Source organism: Anopheles stephensi, chromosome 2 (genome assembly GCF_013141755.1).
Source record: "Anopheles stephensi strain Indian chromosome 2, UCI_ANSTEP_V1.0, whole genome shotgun sequence".
In the NCBI taxonomy this organism is placed as follows: Eukaryota; Metazoa; Arthropoda; class Insecta; order Diptera; family Culicidae; genus Anopheles; species Anopheles stephensi.
Genome location: NC_050202.1, coordinates 17,344,068 through 17,360,723, shown reverse-complemented (window position 1 = coordinate 17,360,723; position 16,656 = coordinate 17,344,068). Strand labels below are relative to the sequence as shown.

Below are 16,656 nucleotides of genomic sequence, written 5' to 3'. Positions count from 1 at the left end.
AAATTCGTTATCGTTCAATCTTAGTCCTCCTTAAGGCTCTTAACGAGAAATCGCTTATCAGTTTCCTTTTTCATGCGTTTCCCTTTCTCAACCCGCTGGAAAAAATGGAAAAACCCGTATGCCAGGCTTGGCAAAAACCGCACTAAAAAGAAACTAAGATGCGATTGTGATAAAACAGCATCAGCCCCGTACCGCAACAACTCCCAATTGCGCCAGTCAAACAATTCTCAACCCAATAACAACCTAATTCAAACCACTTGAGCTCCTAATTTTTTCCGAGCGTGCGTGGGCTTCCTATTCCAACAGGGGGTGGAAAAAATCGGGAAAACCCGTTTCCACCCATCACAGGCATCATTCGAACCGTTAATGCGTTTGAAGCGCTGCGGGAAACGCCACGAAGCACCGGTGGTTGGGAAAAATCTCCCAAAACGAGGGTGTCCAATGATCCGCGAAGCATATTGTGACAATCACTTCCACATGCAATTATTCATTTTTCCGAAGCCAGACTCTTGCTTGTATCACCCTATCGAATTTTCGCTGCATTATGACACGACAGAAGATAGATAAAGAGAGAGAGAGAGCAAGAATGTTTCGTTGCTAAGGCGACCATCGGGACTATCGTTTGATAAAACGACATTTTAATGGGTGGTTTTTAAGAAGCTTACCGATTCTAGCACTCGATCGGAAATACTTTAGAATAAAAGCGAATTACGAACTAAAACCCGAACCTCTAATCATACAAGTACAAGGCAAACAAAACCCTGGGGTGTAGACGATCGCCACACTTTTCCACCATTCCCAACAGCGAAGGCGAACATTCATTCTACTGCTCGAACAAATCACATAATGAACCAGGAACCGGATGCCGGAAGTTACAGGAAATACGGTGCGCCTCTTTCAGGCACGGAACCGGAACCGGACTTGCGAATAGACCGCCATTCACCCTGACCCCCACAACCCAAGGTTTGACTGTTTCTCAATGCCCATTATTAATATTGCCATTCTACTATTTTCTGCCAGTGTTTTCTTTGCTTTTCTAGTTTCACTTTCCAATGGACAAAAATGGTCTCGAGTCCCGGTGTGTGCGTTGTTTTTTTTTTCTTCCACAAAAACACAATGTGTTGTTAGTCTTCCGTGTGACCAATGTGCCATAGGCAGAAAGGGTTTTCCAGATTTTTCTTTTTTATTATTTCGGTTAGAAACATCGACTGTAGTCCGTGGTCGTCGCGAGGACCACACCAAAGAAAAAACGAGTAAATGCGTTGGACGTTCTGGAAGGACTTTGGGACAGGACGCATGGCAGCAGCGTGCGCACACACTACTTAGAACAACTCGGCACGTCGCTCGGCGGAAGTACTTTATTTATGACTGTTTACGAACTTTCCACGCGCGTACACACACACACAAAGTTCATTACTGCCGGTGGATGGAGGATTCGGGATTCGTCCGGTCGGCAAAAAGGGGTACAACAGCCCGGCATGGCTTCCCTGTGTCCAGGACAATGCTGCGATACAAAAATGTCAAACCGAGGACGATGTGCGCCGTGCAGGTTTCCGTTTGTTGGTCAGAGTTTTTCGTTGGTAAAAGCAAATGCACTATTGTAATGTGTGTGAGTGGAATTTCGATAGTTTTATCGTGCGTATTTGGGGATCATAAATCGATAATGGAATTATGAACATTCGTTAAGGACCGTGAACATCCCGGAGCTAATGGTGCGATGAAGATGACCATTGCAATCAAATCGACGAAGGATAGATAAAGGTAAATAAGTAGACAAACTATTTTAATGAGCAAATCATCAAATCAATTGTACTTATTACTTCATTTAAGTGTGAGGTACAAGTGTCGCCCACGGCATAAGTGAGGCCTAACAAGACCAGGGTTTTCTATGGGAGTAAAAAAAAGTACAAGTGTCACCTTTAACCACTAATAAATAGTTAATAAATCAAGAAACTGTTTAAGGAATAGAAATGTATAATAAATAAATCACCGGACTTGTCACTTAATTTGAGTTCAAAGTACAAATGTCGCCTTTAAACATAATAATTAATTAAGCAATAAACGTTTACATACATGACAAGGATATAAAAGCAATCAGCAGTTTATGGTTAAATTATTCTTTGAACGTTTTAAAAACATCCATCATGCTATGCCATCTGAAATTTTTGAATTTTTGAAATAATTTAATTTTTCACTTTATCAAAAGACCTACAGTGACGGACAAAACAATAGAGCCAAAAACTTGATAACCTATTAGTGCTCCGCTGTAGGGTTTCGATCGGTATACAATGGACTTGTTTAATTACTGTGGGGAATGTTTCAAACAGAAAGTGCAATATTGCAAGCTCTTTGTGGAACTTTGTAAGAAGCGTATAAGGTCTCAGAGCCTTCCTTAAATAAACAAGACGTGGAACTTTGCAATCAGATAATGGAATCTTGCATACAGTTAGGAGAAAGTAACTATAACATTTATGCAATCAGCAATGGATATTTTGCCCAGTGTTTGGCCTGTCAAAGTGTAAAATTTGCAAGATGTCATTGAATTGTTTGTCTACATCACCACGATTTATCAAGCACATTTGAACGAGTTTAGTGGACAAAATTTAGTAAAAATATTGCTTTAAGTCTTCACACGGCAGGATCGGGGTTCAAATCCCATCCAGACCGCCTCCCCGGAGGCAGGGCTGACTACTTTGCTACGGGTAAGATTAAGTCACAGTTAAATTAAGTGCACGTCCTTTAATTCACAGCTGATTTCGAAATTCTGCAACCGTATAGCAATTGTTTTTTTTAAATATTTTTATGCAAAATTCTGTTGTATGATTGCAAAGTTCCACGGCGGGCTTGCAATATGCCTCTATCAATTTGAAGAATTCCCTAAGTGATTGAATATTTCCTTTATATGAATCGAAACCCAGCATTTTTCCACCGCAAACTTAATGTTGTTCATCGATTTATTATGCTGGAATAAAATTCCTACAAACTTCAAAATCTTAGCAATACGGCTAGGCAGACATGGCCGTCCCATGAATAAAAAAATATATAAATCGATTCATAAAATAAAGCCAACTTCTCTTATAATCGAATTAGCTCGAACTTTAATCACAATATGTAATGAGAAAATGCCGAGGACAGATTTTTTTTGTAAAATTTTAAGTTTGAAAACTGCTCTTATTCCAAGGTCTCACTCATTTTGACTACATTTTCATCCAATTAGCAGCAACTTAAACAAAAATTAGTTTAGTTTTCTTTCATCTTTGCAGCTAACCGTTACAAGGAAAGCTAAAATGTTTTATTTTTATTTCAAATAATTTTTATTTCGTTTCATTTGAGTTTCTTTGTGTGTGTTTTTTTTTTCATTTGTTTATTTATTTTTACACTTCACTGTATTGTTTTCCCCCGCTGCTCATCATCAATATGATCAAATACTGACAGATATAACAAATAATAGCCTTATCTCTTTAGATGTATGCACGTCACTACACTGATAAGAACGCATCGGTTCGTTTGTTTTGTCTCCCTGCAACTCCTCTCTCCGCACACTCACACACACACATGTACATACATACATACACGCACACGCACAATTACGACGCATTACAGTACGCACAGTGGATTGTTTTACGACTCTAGTAGTACAAGTAAAGCTGCAGCGACCGAAGACTGAGAACTTGATCGTGGCCAAGTGTGCGAGATCTTGAGGCTTGAGACAAAGGAAAAAAAAAACGGCAAACAAAACAGCACACTGCTTTTAAGAAACCTTTTGTTGCTTTTCTTTTAACCAAAGACAAAACAATAGCTTATAATAAAGGAGTGGAATGAATGAAGCACTATGGTCTAGCAATTAGATTTGGATCGAATGTATTTCTTGTTCTTAATTTCTTATATTTTTTCTTCACTTTTCAATTCTGGAATGCTGATGTTTGTCTGAGCCACTCTTGAGGTCCTTCTTCTTCTTCTTCTTTACATTAATTTACTATGTACAGACAATTGTATAAAAAATTCCCTCATTCTGCGTACGCCATTTTCTCACCTATTTTAGTTTACAGAAAAACAGGTTTAAAGGGAAGTAACTAAGGAGAGTAACTAACAACGCAAAAGTGAAAGAACTAATAATTCGAGAGGTATAATGTTCCTACGGTTTACCTGTACGGTTGGTTCGGGCCCACATTTTCCGATGCACCTTCTTAACCGTGCTTTCGTTTCTTATTTTGCTGTCTTTGTATTATGTATTAAAGATAATTTCTGCTAATCAACAGCCCCTTATCGATTCGAACCGATCGAATGAGCCCATGCAATAAGTTAAAAAAAAACAATTCTTCGACCAACTTCCAATAGCGCGTTGGGCACCATTAATCTACTATGTACACAGAAGCCTTAGATGAACTTCACAATTTTTTCCCCCGAAAGAAAATTAAGCGGTAAGGATGTACACGTGCACCAGCAGCAGTAAAAGTACGTTGTTCACAGAACAGTATTTTTCTTTTTCGTTTGCCCGGTGCCGCACCTCGGATCTTATACGCCTATAAAACACAGCTAGCTACAATGTACGTATATACCTAAAGAGTGTTGGAAAGGTGAGCCGCTGGTCGCCTCGCGGTCTAGTAGATGACCTGCACCGGCCGCCGCATCGAGTTCTCGAGATCGGGCAACGTGGACTGGGACGCGCTCGGGCTGGACCCGGGCGATGCGGACGAGGTGGACGAGGTGTTGTACAGGCTGTTGGAGTGGGCGGCGTACAGGGGGGCTGCGGCTGCCGCCGCCGAGATCCCACTGTAGATGTTCGAGTAGAACGAGCTGAGCGAGGTAGGTGGCAACTGTTGGCCGGCCGATTGTTTTCCCGAGTCACCGAGCCCACCGACCGGCGAATGGCCCGCCTGTACGCTTTGCTGCGATTGATGGAGCTTCTGTAGGGTGAGCGGATCGAAGCTGCCAAAGTACGGGACCGGATAGTGTTGCTCGAGTTGCTGCAGTGGATGGGTTGGGGCGAAGTATGGTGGCAGCTGCGGGAAGGGGTAGGACGAGCCGAGCGATGATTTGCCGCCCTGCTGCATTGCACCCAGCGCTCCGAGCCCGTTGGCAGCGTTTGCTAGTGGGTTCTTCGGCTTACGGCGAGGCCTGTACTTGTAGTCTGGATGTTCCTTCATGTGCGTTGCTCTCAGACGTTTCGCTTCGTCGATGAACGGGCGCTTCTGGGCCTCGGTAAGCAGCTTCCATTCCGATCCGAGACGCTTCGAGATTTCGGAATTATGCATCTTCGGGTTGTCCTTGGCGATCTGGCGACGCTGCAACCTGGACCACACCATAAACGCATTCATCGGACGCTTGATGTGTCCTTCCTGGCCGGGTGATGTTTGTCCGTTGCCCAGACCGCCACCTCCACCGCCACCACCACCGTTCTGTCCCATGGATGCATGATGGTGATGTCCACCGGCCGATGCTCCGTGCATACCGCCGTGTCCCTGGAGACCGGCGAGGGATGAGGTCGGGAAGGTAAGGCCACGCTTCAGCCCCAAATGATCCGTCGGTGAGCTTGGGCTGTGGTGGGGTTGCGGTGCGAAATCTCCAGCCGGCGGGATGTCCATCCCATTGCCGAGGGCAAACCCATAGTGTGGATGTCCCAGGCTCGCCATCGTGTGGTGATTAATCATTCTATACAGCGTGATCTCGTTTGTCTTACACTGATCTCTATTCGATCGTACACTGATCGCACATACACGCACACAGTTTAGTTGTCAGATCGATCACCACTACTTCCTTGTTCTTTGCACTAAAAACTCCACGACGAAAACAACTGGAGCTCACTGGAATTATGATCACTCACTTCTCCAGTTGCAGGATTGTTTGCATTGATAGCTTGAACACTTCGTACAATTTGCACACAATAGGCGCACAAACACACACAAGCTTGTTATTATCGCACGCCACACAAACCACACAGTCACCAATCAGACCAAAACACAAACAAAATGCTTTTGTTCGGAACTTTGTTTGTGTCGGAACTTGCTCGTAATCATCTGCCACGAAATAAAGAAGATCGCCGTTTGTTTCCTTTTTGTTTTCTTGTTTGAGCTCGAGCAACTACAAAAACGAGCGGAGATTGCTTGACGCGACGATCCGTTCAGCACGAGAGTTGGAAGCGTATTGAAATGTTGATGCCACACCGAAATACGAGGTTCGCTCGTGGCTTTTTTTCTTTCTTCTTGCTGCTGCTTCTACTTCCAACAATCCTCCAGTCGTGTTTCACTATTGTCCAGAGCGCATTGTTCGTTGCTCTCTTTCTCTTTCACGTTTCGCTTTTGTGATGGTTTTGTTTTTCCTTCCCTGTTTTTTTATTGTGTTCTCTCCCTTTTGCCGCTTTCTTCTCATTCTTCTCACTTAATTGTTCTTTTGTTAGCGACCTTCCATCTCTTTTTAGCAGACGTGCTTTTGTTCCGTTTTCCAACTCTTCTTGCTATTTCACTTCTAAAGCGCAGAAGCGAAAACTTTGTGCCAGAAAGAGACAACGATGTGCTCTCTCACTTGTAGCAAGAGAGAGCGGGAGAGCGAGAGCACACAACTACGAGCGTGCGAATGGGGCGAAAAAATTCTCACCAACGAGAAAAGGCGAAAAAAGTAGGCGTGTCACCGCGTGAAGGGCTTTTCAGTGATTCTCTCTCTCTCTCTTTCTCTAACGTGACGGGCGAACAAAGCAACAACAAAAAAGTGCTCTATTCTTCTCACTATTACGCCTTTATCTTCATTCTTTAAATCCGCCTATTGTGTACTGCCTGGTGGATTCTTCTTTTTTTCCTTCCTCCCCTCAAAGAAAAAAAGCTTTCCTCACACGGCCTCCTCCAGCCCAGGTGGGTGAACGAATCAAGCGAATTTTCTTCCTCCCTCTATTTTCTTCACCGGAAAACAGCTGCTTTGCTTTTTCATTCGCCCTTTTGTTGTGTCTGTTTTTTTTTCTTTGGTTCGTTTCCTATTGTTTTCTTTTCCCTTTTTTTCTCGTCCGAAAGCCTCTGTTGCTCTTCATCTCCGAATGTTGGAACTTAGTAACAGCGTACGAGCAGTGGAAGGACAATTTCTTATTGCCAAATGATTTTTCCCTCCTCCACTTGTAATAATGTCCACCAACCCACCCACTCCACCCTTCCACCAATATATAGAGGAACCGACCGTGTTAAATTCACTTCCCACCACAAATGGTGTCGGCGCTCTCCCCGCTTTCCAACACACTATTAAGGTTTCCACAAGCTCCTCTAGCTATCTCTTTTTATCTCTCGCTTGTTTGAGCGAGAGATAGAGCGCGAGAGAAAGAGAGAGAAAGTGTCTTTAATGGGCTTTGCGAGGTACTCTACTCCAACCTCTAACCAGTTAGGAAGAAAATAGCAGCTACAATGCAAACAAAAGCTTTTCTTCGTATACATTTTCCATTTCCCTCCTGCGCTACACAAGCGTTTTTCAGCTAAAGAAAAAGCTTTTTTCCCCGCTCTTTGTACGCGGGAGTCTTCTTCTGGATTTTTGCAACGTTTTCCCGCAGTTTTTCCCCTACACACCGTCTGCTCATTTTCGCACAAGCCCGATCATTTTGTGCAATGCTTTTAGCTTTTCTTTTATTTCTTTCTGCTGCTTTGCTTCTTTGTTGCTTTTTTATCGTCCAATTTTTTTCTCTTCTCTTATCTTTCTCGCTTGCTATTGGTTTGTTTTGTTGGTTGTTTGTTGGGCTGTGTGTGTATCACACTTATTTCATTGCAGCACAACACTGCAGAGGATGGTTGGTGTTAAGCTCGGCTCGACTCGCTACTTCACAATTCACACCACGATTGAAATAATGATCGTTTTTCCAACCATTCTCTCACCCTCTCTCTCTCTATCTCTCTCTCTCACACACACTCGCGTATTCTTTCGGTGTGTGAATAGTCCACCTACAATAGTACCAATCAAAACCGTAACGCAAGAAAATGGTAAAGGGCATACTAGGGCTGCTGTGAACTGTGCTAAATTAGAGTATCTTTTCTGTCGATTCTTTTTGCTCTCTCTCTCTCTCTCTCTCTTTCTCTCTCTCTCTCTTTCGCTCTATAGATGGGTTTTTTGTACTACCTATAGTACTACTCAGAAAGCAAAATAATCATATGCCTATTTAGTTTCACAATGATACTCACAGAGTTCATTTAGATTGATTCTGTTTACCTTTTTTTCTGCTTTTCGAGTCTATTTGACCTATCGTACTGTAATTGATCGAACCCTACATTGTCCGGGGCGATTTCATTTTAGCTTAAACAATGTGCTTTGTGTTCAATACGCATTCAGGTGCATTGAACAGTGATATAAAAGGGCATTGAGATAACTATTTGTACTATTTTCTAATCCCAGTTTTGAGTTGAAATGAATGAATCAAAATCGTGTGATAACTATTTTCATTTTATTCTCGAAATAAAAGACCGTAGTCATTCACAGCAGCTACACCAAAGCCAGTTAGTGAAAGAACTCTGAGAATGACCGGCAATATCACAAATGTCTACCTATTTATATTGCATGAAAAAAAATCTCATGTTTAGGGGTCTTTTTTACAAATGACTAGCGGATTGACCAAAAACGATCTAAACAATGCGTTACAAAACGTTTCAGTGTAGTAATCAATACCATTGTTTCGCTTGTGCTTTGATGCATATGGCGAGAATCTAAGGTAAATAATTTAAAATAATTGTTAAAAATAACGATTGAGTTTCTAGTAATGTGGTGAATATAGCAATCCATCGAACCCAGCCTCTTCTCAATTGGGTTGCAGCAAAAAAAGGCCTTTAGTGGTAGTAAATCCAAATATACTATATCATTTCGATGGTTTTTCGTTTTTTTTTGCTTTAGTATTTTTGAACGAGAGCGAGAGAGAGAGAGAGAGAAATAGAGAAAAGAGAGAACGTTAGGTTATGAAGTGACAAGAGAGGAGCGCGAGGTGGATATAGAAAGAAAGGTATATACAGTGACGGACAAAACAATAAGATTAACAAAATTTTGATGAAGCGTAAAAATTAAGGTTGAGCTGTCCATTTTTTTTATAAAGCATATTTAGAGATCTGTCAAGCCATAACACTTAAAATAAAAATGAGTAAATAGATAAATATTTGAAGATCTTTATCACTCAAAAAATAATTTTGCATTGTTTTGCGTTGTATGGGCACCGCTCCAATTTTACCATTGCAATAAAAAAACTGGTAAGAAATACGCGAGGCTTTCCAAACAGTCCTCAAATTTCAAATTGAAAATGATAGTTTTTCTACTTTTCGACTTAAAGACGACTTAATCGTAATATTTCGCTGATTTCAGCACAGACACAATATTGAGATAAAAAAGTATGATATTGCTTTAACCTTTTTTTAATGAATGTACAGTAACGCAGACCAGCCAGTTCACACGGAAGGGTCGGGGTTCAAATCCCATCCAGACCACCTTCCTAAGGCTGACTACTTTACTTACGTAAGGCTGACTACTTTACTACGGGTAAAATTAAGTCACAGAAAGCCATAAATGGCAGGCCGAGACCTCTCGAGGTAGTAGAGCCAAGGAAAAAGAAGACAGTAACGGAAAATTATAAAATAAAACTACATAATTTAAAAGGTAAAAAAAGGTATAAAAATTACGTTATAGAGCGCTATTTTCTCCGCAATACTTAGGAGAAGATATTCTGAAAAGGAGGTTTTAATTGGAACGATCAGAATATTGATTCTGATTCACTGCGATTCTGATTCTGGCAAACATTTCCAAACATAACACAAGGAAACAATTCAAACAAAAGTTTATAATTCATCGTATGTAAAGAAAACAGCAGTTAAAAATAAATTAATTTAGGTGGTTTTATTATTATGTCCACTACTGTACCTAATATAAATATCGAAGAGAATGCAATTTCAAGGTCAGTTTATACGATACGGTTATATTATTGTGGCCATCACTGTATAACAGATCGCGAGGTATAGAAAGAGAGCGAGAGCTGGAAGGAGAATAAAGAAAAACATCCTATTTAAGGTTTCAATATTATTAACGTAGAACTATAAGTTTAATTTCCAAGTATATTTTAGTATCCTCAACTCTAATACACGATAACTTATAGCAAATTCAACTGACCTGCCATCGAAACAACACCACTTAAAACCCAATCGGAAACATCTCCTCCATCCCTGCAGAAATTCAAACTCCGATTCCTTGTACAAAACCAGCAAACACCACCGTTTTATAAAGCCATTTATCCGTCATTTTCTTCATTGTTAAAATGGACGCTTTGTGGCGCTTTTTCCCGTGCCCGCCATTTAGCATGTCAGATGAGAATTGAGCGAAATAATGCTCCCTTGCCTCGAGTTCGAGAAATTTGCTTCAGCAAAAGCCCTCCGGAAACAACGGGCGACACATTCTTTCGATGATGAAAGTTTTCTCACCCATTTATTTACCCATTTCCGGTTCCCGTGCTAGAATCCCAGTGTAGAATGTCCCACCCGTCATGGTTCTATTCGCTGGGGAACGAAGACGACGATGGTGATGGTGACAGTTCCCTCTGTCTCTGCGCCAACCAAAAGCACAATATTGACGCTTTCAAAGTTAATTAAATCACGAAACATTTATTCTGTTTGTGTGCTGTTTGTGTTTTTTCGGGTCCGGAGGAACAACAAATCCTGACGGACAACCGTACCGTCTACCGGCCAGGTCATAATAGAGGTTTATAGTGATTTATTCTGGCGGTGAAATTTCATGCTGGTGGAAATTCCACCATCAACAAGGGAAATTCGCAGCTTTTTTTAACATCCCGATCGTTCACTTTGTCGGTTACCTGTCTTGGTGACCCTCTACTGAGTGCATGAAATCGATCCTGTTATTCTCTCCCTTCTCGCCAGTCACAAGATGACAATTCTCCTCCTCACATTACCCACCAGCCTGCATGTACACGATTAGCCTGGGTTGACGACCATTTTTTTTTTATGGCCGAGTTTTATGCTCTGCAGATCTTTTTTTATGTCGGCATTTTTTTGCTGTGTATGCTCTTTGTGGGGTGATATGTTTTCGCTTTCGCATCAGCCTGGTTTTTTTTTTCGTTGTATCGCCATTAGTCCTAGTAACCCACCGTCACACCATTGTTTGTCGGCGACTGTACCGCACTATGGTGTCAGGCACAATGGACAAAAGCGCATCATGCGAATCGACACAACGGTGGAAAAACAAACATTGGAAATTGGAATTGTTCTGGTTGAATTGCTATACGAGCGACAATTGCCTCCTTCTGCAGACCCACCAACCCACCTCCGGCCTTCTTTTTGCCATCCGAGGGTTTTGAACTCTAATTTACGATTGTTTGCAAAAGGCTACCAGTCCCCGGTCCGGATTGTTGGGCCGAAGAAACACTATCCCGGGAAACCGGGCCGAGTTCTCGGTCCATTGTGCCTGAACACCACCACCAGTAGTAGTAGTAGTAAACCAATAAAGTGATCGTATGTTGGCTTATGCATTATGGTTTGCTGGCCGGCTTTTATTGAATACTTTCGCCGCAGTTTCCACCGAGCTTCTTGGATACCTTTTTCCCTTGCACTCACTTTAACACCTCCCAATTAACAACTCTTTCCCTTTTGCATAGTGGACCATAAACGCGGAACAAAAATGACTAAAGAAAAAAAAAAAGGTTGCAGTTGCCAATGGTGCTGGGCTTCACACAGTGCTATGCACACACCAACAATCGATCGATCGAGCTTCTTGAGCAGTACCTTTGGATTGTTTGTTTGTCTGTTACAAAACCCCCTCTTCCGAACGGTACACCTATGGTTATTGCACATTTTTGGAAGTTTTGAATATTTAATGCTTGGCAATAGCATCCCGTACGGGGAAAGATGATTTTATGATTCATTTTATGTTTATTTTGCAGAAATAAAAAGGCCTTATGGATTGCGTTTGAAAATTTCGAATTGCGTTTTACATTTCATTTAACAGAGATTGTTTGTTATAGAACCGATTTCTAAAATATTTTTATTTATATATTTTTTATATTTTTATATTTCGTTGCAAGACTTTAAAATTAAGCAAATAGAGTAAATTATATACTTTTAGGCATTTTTGTTAGCTCATTCAAAATATTTAAAATAGCTAAACGTTTCCCGACAAACTTTTTGACTTCTTTCCTTCTATTTATTCTTTTTTCTTTGTAACGATTGAAGTTTGTTAACGTTGATTTATTTGCCCTATTTTAGTTACTTTTTTTGTTACTTTTAATAAGCTTCTCGGGCCAAAAAATGTTACAAAAAATGTTTGTAATACAGTTGAAAATTTAAGGAAAACGATCATATCATTGGATAGATCTTCAAATTTATCCTAATTTTTTTTTTTTTTGGTTAAGGTCATGAAAATATGGCCAAAATATGTTATCGGAGAACTTAGACTGGGGCGGTTCAGTGGTCGAGGCGACAGCGGCGCCGGTCTTCACACGGCAGGGCCGGGGTTAAAATCCCACCCAGACCGCCTCCCCGTACGTGCGGCTGACTACTTTGCTACGGGTAAAATGAAGTCACAGAAAGTCAGAAATGGCAAGCCGAGGCCTCTCGAGGTTGTAGTGCCAAAGAAGAACTAGACTATTATCGAACTATAAATCGAATTAAAAAATCGATTTCAATTTTTTTTTCTTAAAGTTTTAAACCAGCCGGGAAGCATCCCATCTTTTTATTTTTCAACTTTAACATAGTCTAGCTTTGCTATTAAAATAGTTAAATGTTTTATGTCACAAAAACTTATCATATTATTTGCATTTTTTTCATTCTTAATCAATAAAGATTTTTTTTGAGAAAAATGTACAAAAAAGTGTAAATATGTTGATGCTGTTGCCAAATTTTCGGATCGGATATAAAGGTGGTCTTATGGTATTGTCCGACATCGTATATAAAAGCGGCGCCAGTTGCTGTTACAGCAAACATGTTTTCATAACCTATGTATCTAAAAAAATCAAAGGTCAATAAAGAAGCAATAAATAAACTAATTTAAATCAGAAATTTTCTGAGGATATCTTATTAAAATATATACATTAATTCACTAATTAAGTAATTTGGTCCGAGTATTTCCCAGATAAGACACATTTTTTAACCAAGGAAACGTCTTTGAATACACTAATGATATTATAAAATTACTTCAAAAGAAAATATCCAACCCTTAACATGAGAACACAATACAAAACAATACAAGTTTCCATTAACTTTTTGCGAGGAAAAAAGGAAGAAAAATAACTTCTGGTAAAACGTTTATTTTTTTAGCAAAAGCTGAGAAAAATATTAAAAATTGTAATGCGAACCCTTCATGATAAAATTTTCTTTTCAGTAAATAAGTGTCAGTCCTAGTATTAGTAAGATTCAGTTTGTACTGACACCTCCATACCAAATACAAAACAAATAGTTTTTATGTCATAAACTTGAGGCAAATCTTTTATATCATTATATGAATTCATAGCAAAACACAAGCTTAATGCTCAGCTGAATTAACTCGCTCCATAAAACCTCACTTCAGCACCCAAATTTTCAAACAAGCAATTAATAGTCTTATGATTACAAAACCCTTCATACATTGTGTACAGACAGACACACACCGACATTTCCGACCGGATGTGGCCCATACACACACAAAAAAAAACTGCAAATAAAGATCGATCCCCGTCAGCCGTCCGTATCCAAAGCGATCAATGGCGAAATGATTATCTACTCCTTGGGCTTAATTTTCTCTTGGCACACATAAGCCACAGAGTGCTGGTTCCTCGGCATTACAACAACTGGGGCATGTGTGAAGTGGCATTAGCTGAAGAGCCACCCTGCCAAATTGTAAGCCATTTTTTATTGCCAGGAGTAGTACTTCCGTTGCTGCTGCTGCTGCTGCTGCTGCTGCCCTACGATGGCTACGATCGATCGCAAAAGATTAGATTTTAATCGAATCCATCTGCAGCGCACGGCTTTGAAGCAGAGCTGAGGAACGAACCAGACAACAAGAGAGGGCAACACCGTCCCTGGGGAGGAAACAAAGCTACACACATCCCATTCTTTTGGGCGGCTTTTTTATTTGCCAAAAAAACTCCTCAAAAAGCCTCTTCAAACAGGAGTCAATTAAAGAGGAGATTTCTTATTTTTTGCAAACAACATATGCTCTCTGTACAATTCATCTCTAAATCATATTCCATCCTCCCGCAGTTATTGAGCTTTCGGGCTCCTTGCAAGACTGCCTCTTCCTTCTGTTCTGTGCCCGGACCCGACGATGTGCGGAATTGGGCTCTATTAAAGCGTAAAGAGGCGTGAAAATATCGGAACGGAAGTACGCTATCGGACTTGAAGAGGTTTTTTTTCATCTTCGCCCACTGCGGTACCGTATGTTGCCTTAGCCGTAGCTAATTCTGTAAACTCCGCGAACCATTGTGATGGAGTCGGTGTGTTGGCAATTGAAAGATGAGAAACTAATCATATTTGTACTACATTGGGCCTATCTTCGGCAGATCTTGATTTTTTTTGTTGATTGCCCGCTGCCAATACGCGCTACTTACGTTGTGCTTATCTTTCTATCCGCTGCTGAATCGCTTTACGAAACGGAATGAAACATATAAATATTTTGAATTTGTTCGCCCGTTAGCCCCAGCCAGTAAGCGCCAACGGGCGGTGGGGTTTCGGTACGAAATGTACCTCGTAAATTCACCCACTATCGGCACCAACAAATCATAGCCATAATTTATGGCAAATAAATTAACCACCCATCGATTCGGCTGCCCGGGTCCAGGTGAGATAAATCATGGCGTAATCCAGTAATTTATTGTGCCCGTTCGGCTCTGCTGGCACCCGTTAGATCCAGTCAACTTCCACTTCCAGGTTTGTCGGATTCAATATGAGCTTCAAAATATATCGAAGGGGGAAAAAGAACAGCTAAACTCTGTCTTTAATTAGAATACAAATGATTAAACATATTGTCACATTAAACATGTCTTGCTCACTGTACTGTGTTGGTTTTCATAACTCGATTGGCATGTAGTTGGTATGCTGCAAACACAAATTTATAATATTTTGACTGAAGAAAGATTATGCGTTCGGAGTTGCAAAGTACTGCAGACAGTTAGATTAAATATCTTGCTTTAATACATTAGCATGGCTGAAGATGTACGGGTTTGAGTCATCCATTACAGTGAGTGCCATAACTATACGAGCACTAGAATATCACACACAGTCTAAGCAATTTAGGTGTTATTTTTTATAAATCTCGAACTGAACAGTGTTTTAAACAATACAATTTTTGCCATCGGAGAATCGCTGCAAATATAACTGTTCTTTAAATCTTTTTGAAAACAAATAATTATTTTGATTGTTTTTAAAAGGAAACGATGTTGGATGACGATTGATGATCTGTGTGATTGGGAGATATATTAAAGAATTTTAGATATTCCTCTTTAGGCCAATGCGTGCCATGCCTGCCTTACTAGACTAATTGGATATTAACTTCTCACTATCGGGGGCTCACGACCCAGATGGGATTTGGTAAATTTTAATGACGTGATAACAAAAATTTACTGGGTTTTGCGAAAACAGTAATATTTGTTACGTGTTTTTTAAGGATAAAAAAAAGTTTTTCTACAACTAAATCCTTACAATGACAATATTTAGCCAGGATTTCTCGCCAGGTGCTCAGGATTATCTGACACTTTATTAGTAGGTGCAAGAAAACATAATATATTAAGTGTCTAATTTATAAAGTTGCTCTTGGAATTTTTATTTATACCTTCAAATGACTATATTATGCATAAAACATGGAATAAAAATATAAAACATCTACAATTGTGTTTTTAGAAATAACTCGTTGCACTAGTTATACCAGGAAGGAATATAAAATATAAATGTAAAACAGCAAAATATTATGCTTTTAGAAAATTATTTCAATCTTAATACTTTGTTTTGCAATGGCCCAACATTAATGACCACCACTGTTGTGTTTTGACACAAGCAAGGCGATAATAGCTTTAATTTTTCTGGCTTCATGAATTCAAAAATATTAAATTTCGTAGCAAAATAAGAACTTTTTCAAACTTATTTCCCCAATATTTGATACGCCTTTCGTGCTCAAGGGAAATCTTAGAAAAATTGTATAAACATAATGAGTGGCAATTCTAACTATCGTTCATTTTCTTACTCCCTGAACGTCTTTTTAAAAAGTATTTTAAAAAGTATAAAAGAATAATTCCTTGCTCTTTTTATGCAACATGCTTAAGACGCTCTTTGTGACAAGAAAATCATACTTCTTAATCATTCTTAAGCTAATGCTCAATTATGAGATATGCGGCGCACAATAGCGCACACTGCACACGATCCATACGTCCCGATTAAGCTGACACCATCGCTCTTTGATGCCTTAGAATGATTGTGTCAAAAAGCCAATCATATTTATTGCAATCCGCAATACATAGTGACAGCTAAATAGGAGTCCAACTTTAGTTGCCTTTGCCGCGCAACAAACAATCCAACCTGCGTCCGAGTCTGATTGATGTTCACAATTAGCATACCCCGGTAGGGCAAGCCAATAATCCTGTCTCTCTTAAGCCCACCAACCAGCACACACACACACACGCGACTACCTGGTTAGCATTGGCCGGCTCCGTAACACCGGCTAATCCGATTTAACGTCGTCACCTTG

The 16,656-nt window shown here is 40.1% G+C and overlaps 2 protein-coding genes across 4 annotated transcripts in view; both read right to left on the bottom strand.

Annotated features, from left to right (window-relative positions):
• LOC118507266 (SOX domain-containing protein dichaete) overlaps positions 1 to 16,656 on the bottom strand; it is a 210,875-nt gene that overhangs the window by 151,846 nt on the left and 42,373 nt on the right. The gene's annotated exons all lie outside the window — the stretch shown is intronic.
• LOC118507304 (SOX domain-containing protein dichaete) lies at positions 3,348 to 6,158 on the bottom strand. Its single transcript, XM_036045678.1, has one exon. The coding sequence runs from the start codon at positions 5,649 to 5,651 to the stop codon at positions 4,602 to 4,604; it is 1,050 nt and encodes a 349-aa protein (XP_035901571.1). The 5' UTR covers positions 5,652 to 6,158; the 3' UTR covers positions 3,348 to 4,601.